Below are 19023 nucleotides of genomic sequence, written 5' to 3' on the forward strand. Positions count from 1 at the left end.
ATGTAGAAAATTCAAGTCTGTTGGTTATGAAGCAGTTGTTTATGAACCGGTGTAGTTAAATGTGTAAAATATTATAGCCGGAAAATATGATACTTCAGGTTTCCGCTCGAGTGTGCTGGATGGGACCCGAGCACAATGAAAGTAAGGGGTGCCACCCACACATGCTGAAGATGTTGTTGCAGGGGGAGACTGCAGCGTGGGGGCAAAAAAAGCAGGTTGTTACGGTAATATAATTTGTTAACAATGGGCAGACTAATAAAGAATAATTCGTGAGAAGGAGATGATTGAGAGAGGGCGTTGGGAGGATTGGATATGCTGGCACCCCCGCAGTCGCGCGGTGGTAGCGCCCTGAATGTATCCAGCGGCAGCATTCGGAAGGGAGTCGGTGAAGGAGCGACCATGGCGGCGGCGGAGGTGGCTCGGCAGTCGGTGAGTGCTTGCATGCAACCATCAGTTATCCGCTCTCCTTTACTCCACTGGCAAATGCATGCAGTTATTTGCACCCATAGGGAGAGTTAGCGGGCGGCGCAGGAGTGATTCTCCGCTCTGTTGTGCACCAGGAGGTACCTCGCCCCCGGGCTGTTACCGCTGCTGGTCAGCTAAGCTATTGTTCACGGAGGAAGATGTGGGCTGGATGCAAGGCGCTGGGCGTCGGCTTCTGGCACGGAATGGAAATTAAATTAGCTGAAGCAAATAAGAGCGAGGGGAGAAATAGCGGGTGGATGGAGAAAAGGAGAAAAAAAATCTGGTGTTTGAAAATCCACCCTGGCTTGTAACGCGCTGGTCCGCTTCCGAAATTGGGATCCGTTCACTCGGGGGTATTTCGGATACAGGGAACATCCCGGTACCGACATGAGGGAGATTTCTCTCCTTCCGACCATTTCCAGCACCTTGCTGTAGATGGGGAAGCACCGTTATAGCAGGCCACCTGCGCATTTCCCTTTTTAATTTGTCCGAGATTGTGTAATTGAAATGAACAGCTGGTTGTGGAGCGGGCAGTTTCCTGCAGAGCCCAGCCCTGCTCCTCCCATTCATTGAAACCACTTCATCCCTCGAGTTAAAGCGGAAGCATTCTTTCCCCCTGCGTTCATGATTGCACCGACATGACTGGGGTTTGACCCCGCCGAGAGAGAGAGACACACACACACCCACACACACACACACACACACACACACACACACACACACACACACACACACACACACACACACACACACACACACACACACACACACACTCAGATTCAGGGTGACAACAGAGTGTGTTACATGTACAATAAAATCTGTGGCAGAGCACCTTTGGAAAATAGCGGGTGAAGGTTGAAAGCAAGTAGAGACAATATGTGGATATCTTAAGACATTCAAGGCCTTTGTTAGCAGTGTGAAGGAAGGAACTGCAGATGCTGGCTTACACCGAAGGTAGACACAAAATGCTGGAGTAACTCAGCATCTCTGGAGAGAAGTAGTGGGTGTCGTTTCATGCCAAGACCCTTCTTCAGACTGACTGAACACTGAAGAGATGCTGCCTGTCCCGGTTTTGTTAGCAGTCTTATTTGGGAAAAATAACATAGTGAGGTTGTAACCGAGCTTCAAGTAAATTAACTGGGGTGATTGTGAGGGTGTTTCGCAAGTTATTTAAGCGGGATATTGGATTCTGATTACTTTAACATAGAGCAGTTTCTGAATTGATTCATGGTTTCCGATTCAAGTGCCTGTGATAATTTTGGCGTTTGAATCTTGGTCGTTTTTGGTTTTCAGGTCTTCCTGTTGACGGTTTTGCCTTGCTGCATGTCTGACACACATTTTGGTGTGTGGTACATGTGGCTCTGCTGTGAGACAGGAAGGCCCGCCCAGTGAATGCTTTTCTTCGCTGGTGACATTTTATTTTCTGAGTTGGTTCTAATTAAATTAACGAGGCAATCAGTAGAACACGGCATCATGTTCGGCACCAACATTTGTGGGCCAAAGGGCCTGTTCCAGTGCTTGGCATATAATACAAATAATAGATGGCTGCGAACATGGGGTGTGGAGGCAGGGGGGGATTGTGAGAGGGGCGGGGGGGGGGGGGGGCGTTGTGGGGGTGTGGTGGCAGGGGGGGTTTGTGGGGGGAGGGGTGTATGGATGTGGGCGGGAGGGGGTATTGTGGGTGGAGAGGGGTGTTGTGGGTGGGGGTGTATTGGTAGGGGGGAGGTTGTGGGGAGAGGGGAATGGGCTGGAGCTGGTGGTGCAATGGGGACTCGCAGCGGGCGCTGGTCGTTCTCCCCCGCTGGGATCAGAGTCTCCGCTTTCTGTTTGGCGACATCTCCGACTCCGCGCCGGGCTGGGCCGCTTCCGGTCCCAAAAATTGTGTCCGGTTGGAGACCTCCGCTGGCCATCCAGAGCGTCCCTCAACTCCAGTAAAGACGCGATGGCGCAGGAAGGAGAGGACCGTGCCGGGGAGTGACGGGGGGAAGAGACCAATCCACGTGGCGCTGACTGGCAGGAGAGGAGATCGATCTGCGCACGCGCGGTTTTTAAGATTTTTAAACCTCGCTAACATTTGGAATAGACCAACGATTGGAATGAAAATTTGTGAGTGAGTGAGCTGACGAAAAATCGTAGCGCTATCCCGTACCCTTTTTGCGCAAATAGAAAACCTCGGTACATGTGACAATAAACTAAACTGAAACTGGGGTACTTAATCAGGGATTGTCTTTATGTATGGCAATAATCTCACTGATCTACGTGCAAAAAATGTATTTCACTGTACCTTGGTACACGTGACAATAAAAGAACCATGGAACCATTGGACGCTGGTTGGCTTTATTGAACTGCAACAGTCTTTGTGATGGTACTCTAGTGAATCCCAGGATAGAGTTTGGCGGCACTGTATCTGGTAGCATGCAGGACTTCGTAGGCTGGACTGCTGAGCTAGGGTTGTGAGATTGAATCCCAGTATAGAACTGGGGAAATATAATATTTGGAATAAAGCAGTAATGGTGACAGTGAAACGTGACAGATTGTCATTAAGATCACCTTGTGCGCACAGAATATACATCTTGCTTGCTAATGATCTTTTAAAAAGACAGAGGCCAGCCTGTCTTGGCATGTATGACTTCAAACCCAAAACGATAGTACTCTTAGCCGACCTGAAATAGCCTCGCAAACAGCTGATCAGGGTTTAATGGATTGAGCGATGAATGCTGGAGGTCTGTTCCCCAAATCTCATGAATGACTAACCAACCAAATAATGAGGATAGACATAAAATGCTGGAGTAACTCAGCGGGACAGGCAACATCTCTGGAGAGAAGGAATGGGTGATGTTTTGGGTCGAGACCCTTCATCACGAGTCTGATGAAAGGTTTTGACCCAAAATGATACCTATTCCCTTTCTCCAGAGGTACTGCCTGACCATTGAGTTACTCCTGCATTTTGTCTATCCTTGGTGTAGACTAGCATCTGCAGTTCCTTCTCACACAACCAAATAATGAGTGTGATTACAATGCACAAGTTATGATGGTGTGTTATGTTGGTGTGTGTTATGATGGTGAAGATGATTCTGTCTCCCTGAATGTTTGGGAGTGAAGGACAGATAAAGTAGGATTGATTGAAAAGATACAGCATAGAAATAGGCCATTCGGCCCACTGAATCCATGCAGACCATTAGTCTCCGTCCTATGCTATCCCTCTCTCACATTCGCTCTCTACACGCTGGGGCAACTAATGGGGCTGTCCCACTGTACGAGCTAATTCAAAAATTCTCCCGAGTTTCCCCTGATTCGAACTCGGAGAATTATGGTAATAGCCGCTCGTAGGTACTCGGGGCTCTCGTGGACATTTTTCAACATGTTGAAAAATCTTCACGAGCTTACCGCATTTCCCGAGTACCTGCCGTTAACGTTACGAGCCGCTAAGAGACGTTCCGAGCTCCGCTACGTACATTCTACGTGCTTACCACGAGTTTGATTTTTTTTTTAAACTCGGGAGAGCTCTTGAATTTGCTCGTACAGTTGGACAGTCCCTTTAAGAGACAATTTACCATACAAACTCTACAATACTTGAACTGTTACAATGCTTCACCTCACCATAGTATTAGAAATGGAAGGGAGGTGGGGAGAGGTGTTGAGGCCAGAGGCATTGCCCCAGTGAATGACTTGGACTCTGGGGAACAGTGAGTGTTTAACAGCTGCCGTTGTCCACACAGACCATGAGCATTAGTGATGATGAAGATGCTGTCGGTCATTGTTAGTGTCAAGCTGAGGCATACACAGCGATGTGAAAATGTCCACAACAATCTCTTCTGTCCCAATGCCCAAGTCTCAAAAGAGCACTTCTCATTTCACCAGTAATAATCTAATTCTTGTATCTGATTGCTTTTGAATGTCTCTTTTCATTCTGGAGAAGGTTGTTAATCCAGTGGCAATATTGCTGAGGTATGAAGCATGTTGTAGCCAGAGTCCAATCTCGGTATTCAGATGAAACTACCAGGATTTATCCACTTAGTGGCAGCAGGGAAAGCAAACTGACTGTTAAGCTGTTAAGCCCCCGAGCTTGTACAAAGACTTTCCTCTCCCTCCCCTCTATCTTCTCCCCACCTCCTACCACCCTCCCTGTTTTTTGTCTTCCCCCTCCCCCCCCACTAGAAGCTAACCAGTTCCACAGTTTGCATCAATGTAGCCAATAATGGGCCTATCAGGGAACCTCCTTGCTGAAGGTCATCTGTTGGCAGTCCTGATTTGTCCTGTTTATCTCGCTTCCAATTTCTATCTCCTCCCCCACTGCAATCAGTCTGAAGAAGGATCTTGAGCAGAAAGGTTGCTTATCTATTGTCTTCAGAGATGCTGCCTGAACCGCTGAGTTACTCCAGCATTGTCTTTCCCAAGGATGTGTTGCAGTCTTCCAACAAGTTCTTGCATATTTGCACTTGGGTTGTGAGTTTTAATTAACGTTGTATTAATCTTTAATGTCGGGGCTGCCATTTTTTTCCATTCTAACCTTTAATCCTTATGTTTTTTTGCTGTTTGACCTAACGTTGCAAGGCAGGAAGAGCAGGATTTTAGTGCAACAGCTAATGTTCATTTCTCACTTGGCAGGATCTCTCTCACTGCGTTAATTGTCTGGCAAGCTTAAATTACTGACGGTCTTTGTAATTGTTTAAATATTACGCAGTGTTGTGATTTGTCCACTTCTGTGGATTTTCAGTCGGGCAGTTTGCTGCTCCTTAATGTGGTTTCTAATCGAATAAATAACATCTAAATGCCAAGGTTTGTGTGGGTGAAGGAGAATATTGGAAATGATGACTAATGCAGCCTGCCAAACCTTTTACCCCCACCACCCCACTCACTCGTGGGATAACGGAATAAAGCAAAATAGACCAAACGGAAAGGAGATTCCTGTACAGGTGGCTGTTGAGTGAGAATAGGGTTGGTTTTGGTTTGCCAGATCTTTAAAGGGGAAGTGTCTTTATATTAAATTTTTTTTTAAATAAAAAAATCAGGAAATTAAAGATTATGGGGAGCGGACCTGACACAGAAGGGAGATGAGGTCTGGAGCAGATGAGCCATGATCATGTTGAAGGATGAAATATGCATGTGTGGAATGATGGAATCCTGTTTTATTTTTTGACCCATGTACTCGAATGGCCAGTGGATGGCTCTCTAGTTTGTAGTTTCGAGATATAGCGTGGAAACGGGTCCTTCAGCCCACCGAGTCCGCACCGACCAGTGATTCCCCCCCCCGCACTAATGCTATCCTACACACACACATTGGCTACAGTTTTGCTGAAGCTAATTAATCTACAAACCTTTGGAGTGTGGGAGGAAACTGGAGCAACCGGAGAAAACCCACGCAGTTATGGGGAGAACATACTAATTCCGTACAGATGGAACCCGGGTCTCTGGCACTGCAAGGCAGCAACACTACTGCTGCGCTGCCCCAAATGTGTTATCTTTCCCCATTGTTACAAACTGTGCACACAGCCAAAACCTCAGAGAGGGGAGAGACACTGTACAAAAAGTCTAGTTTCTGAATATCCTGAAGTGCAGTTTTAATGGCTGTTCATTAATGTTATTTACCGAATATCCCTGTTAGAGACCAATGCAGTTGCTTCATTTTTCATCCAGTTAAGGATTTGAATCGCACATTGTTAACAATGTTAAAGTACGCCAGGAATTTATAGATAAGGTGTTTTGGAAATATCAAAGTTAATGTTAGCGCAAGAGTTTTGTTTAAAATCGGGAATGAGGTAAATCTATTGTGTTTAAGCTCCACAGTGTAGAACCTTACTCTAATGAGGTTTGCTGAACAGCAGCCAAGTATCCTGTTTTCAAAGCTTTTCCCACATTTAATTAAAAACAACTTCATACATGTTCTGTTTCAATCACCAGTTTGCTGTTTGCAGTGTTTAATGATGCCTCCATTCTCAGCGCAGTCAATACTGTTCCTTCCCACTGCCTCCTCAAAAGATGCCCATGAATGTGCTGAGAGGTGGTGGAACTGAGGGAACAGTCTTGCTTGCAAGTGGTCTACTGATCTGCACCTGGTACATATAACGTGCATGGGTGTAGGTTTTTGACGCATTTTTTCCTCGCCCAATGTCTCAAAACAATTTGTGAGTTTGGCTTTATTTCTCATTTAGCATCAAGTTTCATTGAGATGTAGTGTTAGGAGCCAAAGAGTCAGTTTTATTTGCAGGAAATGTAGTCTATCTCCATTTGCTCCCCTGCCCTAACGGTATTTGTATTTGATGGTGCGTGAATTGAAAATTAAATGTTTTCTAACGTCGACCTCCTTCACCAGAAGGCAATTTAAACAGTTCCAATGGACTAATTTGTCGGTGTGGAAGAGTGTCTTCATAAATTGAAAGAATATGGGGGTCTGGGAATGCATGCAGCATTTCCCAGACTTCACAGTTCAAAGCTAGAAATTGTTACAAGCAACGTTGTGTTACAAGCACAGTGCAAACAGTGACATTCCTTCCCGAGTCGCTGGATTTGGTGCCATGACCCAAATGGTCTGCGCGCTCGGTCTTGTGCAGCGGTGCCCGATCCAGGCGAGCCCCAGGCTGCTTCAGGGCCTCCAGCCGTCGCCTTCATCTGGATCGTTCAGTGAACTGTCGTCCCTCTCCTCGCCCGGCCAACTTTGTGTCCCCGGGGGAGCTTCCCGCAGCTGACCTTGAATGAACTGCAGTTCAAGTGAGTGGCTCCGATTTGCTGAGGCCATTGTTTGGAGCACTTCCTGAAATAGAGGGCATGTTTAGCAACAGAGCTCTCCTTCTTCTTCTTTCGTGTGGCGTGCACAGCCTAAAGTTGTTGACAACTTGTTCTATTTGATCTTCCGTTTGTGCACGTCGAGTTGATTGGATTAGTCGAAACAGGGCGGACCACGTGAAGGTTGCAATCTTCCACCCCAGCAGAGCTCTCCAGCTCCAGGGCTGTTCAGTTTAGAGATACAGCGAGAGAGAAGGCCCTTCGGCCCATCGAGTCCGCGTCGACCAGCGTCTAACCATATACAATCAATCAATCAGGTTTTATAACCATACACTAGCACTGTCCTACACTAGAAACAATTTACAGTCTTTACCGATGCCAATAAACATACAAACCAGTAGGTATTTTGAGTGTGGGAGGAAACTGGAGCACCCGAGGAAAACCCACGCGGTCACAGGGAGAACATGCAACCTCCGCACAGACAGCACCCGTAGTTGGGTTCGAACTCGAGCCTCTGGCACTAAGGCAGCAACTCCACCACTGCACCACCATGCTACCCCTGTTCCGACAGATGTACTGGTGATGCATCTCAAAGCATTGCTTTTGGACACTGCTACACAATTACTTTGAATGCAATTCGTAATATAACCATATAATCTAGCAACATGCAACCCAGCATTTTATTAATATAGAAGTGTTAACTTCTTATCTGCTAAGTCTAAGTTGAGTAAGACTGAATGCACAAGCAGATACTAATTTACAGAATCTCCACTGGCAATTAGACTCTAACGAGGTTTGTTTCAATGTGCTTATTTGAGCCATTTCCAACAGTGTGATCTGAGTAATAGCAATTGGGGGGGATTTGTAGGCAGCTGAACTGCTGACTAAATTGTGACCAAGCTGTGGAATGGTGAGATGCTATTGTGGTTAAATTACTAGTCTTGTATCCAGTGGGACTAATCATTTATTCAGAGATGTGATTTCGAATCCCACCATGGCAACGGGGGAATTTAAATTCAAGTAATGATAGGCCTGAAGCAACTCGATTAATTAGCAACCACTAATTTCAAGGAAGCAGTATGAATGTTGATTTCTCTAATCTCAAGTGACCCCTGCATTCCCGCCTTTCCCCCACACCCCCCTCTCCCATCCTCGTCGTTCCACTGTTCACATCCCTGTATCCCACCATCTCTTCCCCAGCCAACAATGGGCCATTATGGGCTCCACCCTTCCTTAGTTACCTGATTTGTTCTGGCCTTTTCCTACCTCCATTTCCCACCCTTCTACTTTCAGTGTGAAGAAGGGTTCCGATCCGAATTGTCACCTGTTCCTTTTCTCCAGAGATGCTGCCTGACCCGCTGAGTTACTCCAGCAATATATCTTCAGTATGAACCAGCATCTGCAGTTCCCTCCTACATTGTTTTAAAAACCTGTCTGCTTTGCTAATATCTTCCAGGAAAAGAGGTTTGCCATCCTTCCTTGTCTTGGCTTGTATGTGACTCCAGACCCACCAAATGACTGGCTTGTAAATTCCAGGGCAATTCTGATGGAAAATCCTGGTGGTGGTGGTGGGAAGCATTGAATGTATAGTCTTTGTGTCCACCTTCAACGAATAGGCTTAGTTGTACAGCACTGAAATGGGCCCTTTGGCTTAACTCATCCATTCTGAGCAAGATGCTCATGGAAGCTGGTCCAATTTGTCCACGTCTGACCCAAATCCCTCTACCTTTCCCATTCACAAATGTCTTGCCTCTATTACTTCCCCTGTCAGCTCATTCCATAAACCCACTGCCCTCTGTGTGGAAATAACTGTTCACTCGTATTCCCTTTAAATCTATTGCCTCTCATCTCAAATCTATGTCCCTCGATCTAAACAACCCCTACGCTGGGAATAAAAAGCCCCCATTACCCTAACCAAGACCCCAATTATTTTCTGAATCTCCCAGGTCATTCCTTGGTCTTTTTCCCTCTTGGAGAAGCAGTCCCAGTTTTTCCAAGCTCTCCAGGTCGGGCAATGTCATTGTGACTCTCTTCTTCCCCCTCTCCGGCTTAATCACATGCTACTTGTAGTACGGTGATCAAAATTGCACACAATCTGCCAAGTGTAATCTAACCAGTGCATGTACAACTGTAACGTGATGTCCCAACTCTTGTGCTCAACGGCAGACACAATGCTGGAGTAACTCAGCGGGACAGGCATCATCTTTGGAAAGAGGAATGAGTGACGTTTCGGGTCGAGACCCCTCTTATTCTTACTCAGTGGCTACAGAAGATGAGGTTGGAGGAGGTGCAAGGGGACCTCTGACTCACTTGAAAAGACTGGGTCCATGGAGTCGAGAGGGGGGGTGGGGAGGTAAAGGGACAGGTGTTGCATCTCCTGCAGTTGCTGGGGAAAGTACCTGGGGAGGGGGTGGTTTGGGTGGGAAGAGACAAGTTGACCAGGGAGCTGCAGAGGGAATGGTCTCTGCGGAAAGCAGAAAGGGGTGGAGATGGGAAGATGTGGCCAGTAGTGGGGTCCCGTTGGAGGTTGCAAAAATGTTGGAGGATTATATGCTGTATGCGACGGCTGATGGGGTGGAAGGTGAGGACAAGGGCACTCTGTTATGAATGGGGGGGGGGAGCAAGAGCAGAGCTGCGGGATACAATGGACGATAGGTTTAGGAGTAGGCCATTCGGCCCTTCAAGCCAGCATCGCCATTCAATGGGATCATGGCTGATCATCCACAATATCGAGGAGACCCTAATGTGAGCATCTATAATCGAAGAGGGGAACCCCAGTTTTCCTAAAGAATGAGAATTCCTGTGCCCTGGTATCGAACACCTCATCCTGGGCGCAGATGTGGCGTAGAAGGAGGAAATGGGAGTAGGGGATAGAGTCTTTACAGGAAGCAGGGTGGGAAGAAGTGTAGTCTAGATAGCTATGGGAGTCGATAGGTTTGTAGTAGATGTCGGTCAATTGTCTGTCTCCTGTGATGGAGACGGTGAGATCTAGAAATGGTAGGATCTAGAGATGTTGGAGATGGTCCAAGTGAATTTGAGTGCGGGTTGGTAATTGGTGGTGAAGTTGATGAAGTCAGTGAGTTCTGCATGGGTGCAGGAGGTAGCACCGATGCATTCGTCAATGTAGTGGAGGTAGAGTTCGGGGATAGGGCCAGTGTACTGGAACAGTGATTGTTCGACGTACCCGACAAAGAGGCAGGCATAGCTAGGACCCATGTGAGTGCCCATAGCTACACCTTGGATTTGGAGGAAGTGGGAGGAGTCGAAGGAGAAGTTGTTGAGGATAGGGACCAGCTCTGCTAGGTGCAGGAGTATTAGTGAACGGAAATTGGCTGGTGTCTTCGGTTGAGGCCTCTGCTGATGAAGGCAAGTGAGCCACGCGCCTCTTTCACCATCTGTGGTGGCAGTTCTAAGGATGTATGTACTTGTACCCTGAGGTATCTCTGTTCAACTGCGCTCTCCAGGGCTCCCACTGAGATACTCCAAGAGTGTCTCTTGTAAACCACTATCTGCACTTCCTTGCTTCTACTCTCCAGTGCTCTGTGTATAAGCTACCCTGGTTTATCTTTCCAAAATGCATTGCATTTGGGCAGCACAGTGGTTTGGGTGGACGAGCCACAGCCTCTCAGCGCGAGCGACCTGGGTTCGATCCTGACCCTGCTGTCCGTGCGGTGATTGCTTGTTCTCTCCGTGACTGCGTAGGTTTCCTCCGGGTGCTCTGCTTTCCTCGCTCATCGTGAAGACGTGCACTTTTGTTGGGTAAAATGCCCATAGTGTGTAAGGAGTGGATGAGAAAGGACTAGTTCGATGTTATCTGCTTCTATACTAGTGTGAACAGAGACACAAAATGCAGTAACTCAGTGGGTCAGGCAGCATCTCGGAAGAAAATAGATAGATGGGTCGGGACTCTTTAGACTGAGTCGGGGTGAACAGGTGATTGATTTTTAGTGAGTACTGAAGGGTCTGTTTCCATGTTGTATCTTTCAGTCAGTCAGACTTGTCTAAGTTAAATTCCATCTGCCCTTTCTCTACCCACATTCCCCATTGATCAATATCTGCTGAATCAAAATGTAATTTGCAGACTCTTCACTCAGTGGATCCTTTGGCACCTCTGGGTTTTGTGTGGCAATTTGCTATCTCCAACTTGCAAATTGTTTAATGCGAGCTGAAGAGAGGAAACAGGAAACCACAAACTGTTTCTCCAGTCTGTTCTTTCTCCACAAACCCCTCTGCAAGCCCTTGCCTTTCAATACTTGCGATAGCTTGCACATGAAACTGTCTGGTGGGCAGTAATGGTTGATGGCTGTTTCCATCACTAGCCTGAAGCCTGGCTCATGAAGATTCCTCATTGACCCTCAACCTCGGTGCTGCCACAATTATTAGTTCTTGTTTCAGATTCTATATGTGCCTGTCTGAACCAAATGGGGTTAACTCTCTCTCTGTCTCTCTTACACCAGAGGGAAGTTGTACTTGTGGCCGTCTTTGCCAGGCTAATGTCTGATTAATTTTGATTTGTAGAACCTGGTTATTGCGGTCCCAATACACGGAACCGTTGTACTCCTGACATTCTATTTCTTGCTGTCCTCTTGACTCAGTTGACATTATAGTGGAGATACGGGGTCGTTTGTTTCAATTTAATCTCAACATTTCATCAGCATCACTCCTATGTGGCTTGCTAGAACCAGGGGCCACAGTTCAAGAATAAGGGGTATAACATTGATAAGAGACGAGTAAATACTTTTTCACCCAGAGAGTTGTGAATCTGTGGAATTGTCTGCCTCAGAAGGCAGTGGGGGCCTGAATGTTAAAGAGCCTTTCTTTAAGAGTTAAAGAATAAAGTTGTTCTTGATGTCCTTTCCCCCCCCCACACTGAAGACATTAAACTGCTTGTTCATCTCTCTCTATCTATCCCATGCTGAATGGTGGTAGTTGGGTGGTGTCACATTTTCTGGTACTTGAGATGAGCTAGGAACTTGCCACTTGGTGTTCTATCGAGGAGAGAGAAATATGTGGCTTCATATTGACTGCTCCATTCAGTTGAGCAACCCATCCCATCCATCAGTTCGATCCTGACTATGGGTGCTGTCCGTACGGAGTTTGTACGTTCTCCCCGTGACTGCATGGAGTTTTCTCCCACAATCCATGTGTGTAGGTTTGTTGGTTAATTGGGTTCTGTAAGTTGCCCCTAATATGTAGAGTACGGTTGATTGCCGGTCAGCATTGACTCTGTGGGCCGAAGGGCCTGTTTCCACATTGTATCTATAAACTAGAGATGCTGCCTGACCCGCTGAGTTACTCCGGCACTTTGTGTCGTTCTGGTACGCGAAAGGAAGTGTTCAGTTTGAGGAGTTTCTTTTGTGGGGAGTAATTGGGAGGAGACTGGTTGGTCGATTTCTATCTGAGATGACTGGAGGGGGAATGTTTCAGCAAAGGATGAATGGGAGTGGGGGAGGCGAGTTGATCTTGGTATGGGTTTCTGTCACTGAACACTTCATTATAGAGTAACCCACCAAGCAAGGATAAATACATGAACATGGGGTGAAAATGAGACCTAACGTTCAGACAATGTGTCGTGAAAAACTGACTTGTCCATTGGGAATAACACAAGGTGCATTGTTGCGTCTGGGAAATGCGTTGAGGCATTAGTGCTGTCAGAGAATGCTGATGCATGTTGCAATGCCACAGTAGTACATCATACCCGGAAGAGACTATTATCAGTGCTTTTTTTTGCTGAACAAACGCTTGACTGTTGTGTTTTAAATTCATCTACTTTAATCTCCAAAAGTATCACTCTAAAGGCCAGTTCCAGCACAATTATGACGTAATGAATTGATTCTGTTTTTTTTGCCATTGTTGCAACGGCTCAGAATCCAAACTGACCCAAGCTGCTGAGTAATTGCCGTAACCATAACAACCACTTGCGCTTGCTTCAAACAACTTCTAAACTAAGTTCTTTTAACACATTCCAAGGGAATCTGGTGAACAGATTGTAATAGGATTTGTCATTCAATAGGCCATCTTATTAAAGGTATCCTGTTAGCTGGAAGACCAACGCAGTGCAGTAATGTCAGATTTTACCACCAGGGTCAATGCTAGTTATTGAATATAATGGTATTAATTCTGGAAAATGGTGAATTCTCTTAATATAAATGTTACTGTTCCTTTTAAGGAATTCTGTATTAATTTTACTGCTAGTCGCCATGTATTGGCTGCACACGACATCTTGGAGGGATATTACAGTAAATAATGCAATTCGCCTTTAAAATTTGTATTAAATGTTTTTATTTTTTTAAATTCTGTGCTTGCACATTGGAGAGAAGATGTCATAATATGTTAATCATCGGCTGCATGGTGGACTGTGATGCTAGCCGTACTTTGTGATTGGCTGCTTCCCTTCAAAGGTGCCCAGTTGGAGCTAGTAACTGCAAATCAAGTGTTAATTTATAGTTATGTATGGACAGAATTAATAAATTATTGTCGCTATTATTGTCGATGATGGGCCTTCACTTATACTTTTTGAAATATTATATTGGTAAAGATCAGGAATAATCTTCATCTTGTGGATGATGGCATATTTTGGGTTAGTACACCTCACAGGGACCTTTGTCTCACTAACTTGTTTCTCCTGTGTTGCAGACCGAAGGTGCCCGGAACCTGTTGCTGTCTGCGCACGTTGGCTTTGACAGTATGCCAGACCAGTTGGTCAACAAGTCAGTGTGTCAGGGATTCTGCTTCAACATCTTGTGTGTGGGTGAGTAATCAATTGGCAGCGTTCCAACAACTGACCAACTCCCAGTATCCTGTCTTAATGAACTGTGCATTTGTTAAGGTTAAAGATACAGCAGCACATAATGTACGGCGCAGGGTTTCCCTGCATGCGACTCCTAGCAACTTCTCAGCCACTTTGAAGGTGGCACGGTGGCACAGCGGAAGAGTTGCTGCCTTACTGTGCCAAAGATTTGATCCTGTACGGGTGCCGCCTGTACGGCGTTTGTACATTCTTCCCGTGACCTGTGTGGTTTTTCTCCGGTTTCCTCCCGCATTCCAAAGACTTGCAGATTTGTAAGCTAATTGGCTTAGTAAAATTGTAAATTGTCCCCAGTGTGTGTGTGTGTGTGTAGGATAGTGCTAATGTACAGGGGTCGCTGGTCGGCGGGGACTTGGTGGGCCGAAGGGCCTGTTTACGTGCTGTATCTCTAAACTAAACAGATTGAGTGTTTTATTGTCATGTGTACTGACGATGGAAAAATTACATTCTTACTTGCAACAGTATAACAGGCCTATTAACACAGATAAACAAAACATTCAATACATGTATCTTAATACTAGTGCAAAACAAAAACCATTGCCTCACTGCAACCAAGGCAGTCCATAAATTCATGACTGAGATGAGTGTTGTGCAGTGTTCAAGAGCCTGATGGTTGTTGGGAAAGAACCTGGTGGTCTGGGTTTTCAAAGTCCTAAACTACCTTGCTGATGGTAGGAGTGAATTAAGAGCTTGGCCAATTGCACTCCCTTGCCAACCAGTGATCCATGTATCCTAGACACTATCCTAGACATTAGGGACAATTTACAATCTTTACCAAAGCCAACCAACCCACAAACCTGTACATCTATGGAGTGTGTGAAGAAACCGGAGCTCCCGATGAAAATCCTCGCGGCCATGAGGCAGCAGCTTCTGTAAAATATAAATGGTCCCTAGTGTTTAGGGTAGTGCTAGTGTTAAGGGATCGCTGGTCGCCACTGACTTGCTGTGCCGAAGGGCCCATTTCTGCACTGTATATCTAAACTATTTCTAAAGTTTAGTTTGGCAGAGGTAGTGTGGAAACAGGCCCTTCGGCCCACCGCGTCAGTGTCTACCAGCGATCCCTGCACATTAACACTATCCTACACACACTAGGGACAATTTACACTTGTACCGAACCAATCAACCTACAGACCTGTACATCTTTGCAAGTGTGGGAGGAAACCGAAGATCTCGGAGAAAACCCACGCGGTCACGATGAGAATGTACAAACTCCGTACAGACAGCACTCGTAGTCGGGATGGAACCCGGGTCTCGGGTGCTGTAAGGCAGCAACTCTACCACTGTGCCACCTGCATGGGTTGGGTATAATGGAGGGCACCTTCCCTGCTGCTGCAGTAGGCAAGATGGGGGCAGTCACACAATCGGCGATAATAGGCTGAATAGAGACACGAGAAACAGCAGATGCTGGAATCCTTAACCAAGCATATTATTGGAGCAACTGGGCAGGTCAGGCAGCATCTTTGGAGGGAATGTATAGGTGACCTTTTGAATGAAGGCCCTTCTTGGTTTCTGTTCTTCCATGTTCACATTGCATCGTTCATGAAGTGCTCTTGAGAGTGTGTGTGTGTGTGTGTGTGTGTGTATGATTGAAAATATGAAGGATCCTGACCCGAAACGTCACCTGTCCATGTTCTCCAAAGATGCTGCCTGACCTGTTGAGTTAGTCCAGCATCTTGTCCTTTTTTGTACATAAGACATGGGAGCAGAATTGGGCTGTTCAGCCCAATGAGTATGCACCACCATTTGATCATGGCTGATCTATTTCCTCTCTCAACCCCATTCTCTTGCCTTTCCCTCGTAACCTGTTAACGCCCTTACTAATCAAGAACCTATCAATCTCTACTTTAAAAATACCAAATGGCTTGGCCAACTGTTGCAATGATTCACTATCCTCTGACTAAAGAATATTCCACCTCATTTTTGTTCAAAAGGTAAGTCCTTTTATTCTGAGGCTGAGACCTGTGGTCCTAGACTCTCCCACTACTGGGAACATCCTCGGGAAGTCACAATGTGAAGTGTGCCTTGGATGTTCATCCAAGTAAAGGGACTAAATTAAACTTGCCTTGAGGCTCATCGTGATGGAAATCTCAAGTTCCACTGATTGAAATCCAAGCTCCAGCCTGTGACTCTGCTTTAATTTCTCTGCCACCTTAATTAATCACTTGCGTTTGCAGGTAATTTAAATTGCAGTGCCTTCCCCCTTGGGCTCACATCGGCTTTTAAAATTCTATCTATTCTGCAAATAATTATACTTTGGATATCTGTATTTATTCTTCAGCATAGCTGTTCAACAGTAGATTAAATTAGGCTGACTGCTGCCATTGACTCCAGTACATTAGGTGGTTCAATTCATTGTGGAATGCTTTCATTTTAAGTTAAAAGATTGTGTTGTTTGTTGTGTGGTTTAATTCTGTGTGTAGACTGACGTGGAGGAGCCATGAAATGGAGAGGACAAGGTCCAATTTATTTGTTCTGGAATGTATAACTATGCTCAAGCAAGCACTTGGCTTCAGCAAAATCCAGCCCGTCAGACAATGTAAAGGGCCTGTCCCACCAGCACGTGACTCCATGCGGCAAGCTTGACCTAACGTGGCCGCTTGAGCCGTACGGCCTTGCGCGGCCGGTCCCACTTCGATCGCCGGAGCTGTATGAAGTTGTGCGGAGCTGGTCCCGACATCGCGCGGGACTCCGAAAAACTGACCGTGTTCAAAAATTCCGCACGGCAATGGCCTGCCGGCCCGCTGCCGCCTCGAAGCCGTACGTACCGCCTCGGCGGGTATTTGCAGCGTCTCGACGCCGGAAGCAGCGTCTTGACGCCGTACGTCACGCGCTAACTTCCCGCGGACTTCGCTCGAACTTCACGTCACTCACTCAACCTCCGCGCGGCCCCCGCTTCTGGTTTGGTTGCGCTCGCCGCATGCAGTCGCATGCTGGTGGGACCGGCCCTGTACGGGGATCACTCAACCTCCGCGCGGCACCCGCTTCCTGTTTGGTCGTACTTGCCGCATGCAGGTCGCATGCTCGTGGGACCGGCCCTGTACTATGGATGTATTTATTACATGGAACTTGCATGTGTAATCTAGTGGACTGAACTCAATGTTCATAATGAGGCCTCCTTTACATTGAGAGTCAAAAGTGTTTAATTGTCATATTAATAGGCGGCACAGTGGCGCAGCAGTAGAGTTCCCGCCTTACAGCATCAGAGACCAGGAATCTATCCTGATAACGGGTGCTGTCTAGTACAAAGTTTGTACGTTCTCCCCGACCATGTGGGTTTTCCTCTGGTGCTGTGGTTTCCTCCCAAACACCGAAGGTGTACAGGTTGTAGTTAAGTGGCTTCTGTAAATTGTGTAGGATAATGCTAGTGTACGGGGTGATCACTGGTTGGCGCCGACTCGGTGGGCCAAAGGGCCCGTTTCTGCACTGTATCTCTAAACTAAAGGTATCAAAAACGGAACAATAAAATACTTGGGGCAGCATGACAGGTCTGTAAACATCGTACTCCATAGGTAACATAATTTAACAAATCAATAAATAAAAAAGGAAAACAATTGGTCCACTACAAATCAAAAACCCAGACACCTTGGTGCAACCAAGACAGTTTGTAGTTTATAGGAATGTTGCTATTAAGCTGAAAAGAGCACGGGGAAGACTTGTGAGGATGTTGCCAGGACTCGAATACCCGAACTATAGGGAGAGGTAGGGCGGGCTAGGAGTTTGCTCCTTTATGCACGGGAGGCTGAATGGTGATCTTGGACGTGTATAAAATCATGAAGGAAATGGATTGGGTGGGGAAATCCAGAACCAGAGGACATGGGCTTGATGTGGGAGGAAAGATTTAATGGGAGCTTTGTCCACACACACACAGTGTGGTGGGTATACGAAATGAGCTGCCAGAGGAAGTAGTTGAGGGCAGGTAGGGTAACAACATTCAAGACATTTGGCCAGGTACATGGATAGGAACAGTTCAGAGGGATGTGGGTGAAAAACACATGGGACTAGCTTAGATTGGTGGACACAGGCGAGTTGGGCCGATGGCTCTGTATCTTTGCTCTGCGACTATAAATGGAACACTGGAAGATTCAGTACGTTCTCTTGGTGAGATTTTGAACTGATTTGTCTGTGCTGAATGCTGTAAAGAGAGGTTAATTAGCAAAGAGCATCATTGTAAGGGCAGAAGACGGGAGAATGGGGTTGCGAGGGAAAGGTAGATCAGCCATGATTAAATGGCAGTAGACTCGATGGACAGAATGGCTTAATTCTGCTCCTATGACTGTGAACCTGAATTCCTCTGTAAGCAATGTTTCCAATCTGTAGTTTGTAAAATAGTCACTTCATTTTCCTACAGTATAGCAACTGCATTTCATAATTGGCCCAAAGTGCTTTGCAAGGTCTATTGTGTGGGTCAATGGAAGGGTTCTTTCTCCAAGCTCAGCTTTCGTAGATGCATGAAGCCTTTTGTGGATTACATCTCTCAAAACAGCTTCTGTCACCCCGATTCTAAAAAAAACAGGTTCTGATCCAAACAATCCAATTAACTACCGCCCCATCTCCAACCTCCCATACATCACTAAACTTTTGGAAAGGACAGTAGCGACATATCTTCAAGTCCACCTTCAAAACAATAACCTCTATGAACCATTTCAGTCTGGTTTTTGCCACAATCACAGCACTGAAACAGCCTTGGTAAAAATTACAAATGATCTCCTTCTCGCAGCTGACACTTATCCATTCTGATCCTCCTCGACCTCACAGCAGCCTTTGACACCATCTCCCACCCAATTCTTCTGGAACGTTTATCTGCCACCGGCATCAACAACAATGCACTACTTTGGTTCAGGTCCTATCTACACGACAGAAAACAGTTCATCCAGGGAAATAAAGTCACATCCACAACTGCCACAGTCACCCATGGTGTTCCTCAGGGATCGGTGCTGGGGCCACTGCTTTTTATCATCTATATTCAGCCTCTTGGCAATATTCTCCGTCATTTTGGAATCAATTTTCACTGCTACGCCGATGATACA

General features: G+C 46.3%; 1 protein-coding gene and 1 long non-coding RNA gene across 5 annotated transcripts in view; one reads left to right on the top strand and one right to left on the bottom strand.

Moving 5' to 3' along the window:
* The first annotated feature begins 297 nt into the window (after window positions 1–297).
* septin6 (septin 6) overlaps window positions 298–19023 on the top strand; it is a 66190-nt gene continuing 47464 nt past the window's right edge. For all 4 annotated transcript variants that reach the window (XM_033030228.1, XM_033030226.1, XM_033030229.1 and 1 more), the window contains exons 1-2: window positions 298–429; window positions 13825–13939. In XM_033030228.1, the coding sequence (XP_032886119.1) occupies window positions 313–429; window positions 13825–13939 (232 nt within the window). In that variant the 5' untranslated portion in view covers window positions 298–312. The remainder of the gene's footprint in view (window positions 430–13824; window positions 13940–19023) is intronic.
* Window positions 10143–18782, bottom strand: LOC116978930. The gene is made up of 3 exons (XR_004413599.1): window positions 18611–18782; window positions 13127–13133; window positions 10143–10152 (listed from the first exon to the last, which is right to left on the bottom strand). It is a non-coding gene; the product is annotated as an uncharacterized LOC116978930 (long non-coding RNA).

The sequence above is a fragment of the Amblyraja radiata genome, chromosome 12, assembly GCF_010909765.2.
Source record: "Amblyraja radiata isolate CabotCenter1 chromosome 12, sAmbRad1.1.pri, whole genome shotgun sequence".
Taxonomy (NCBI): Eukaryota; Metazoa; Chordata; class Chondrichthyes; order Rajiformes; family Rajidae; genus Amblyraja; species Amblyraja radiata.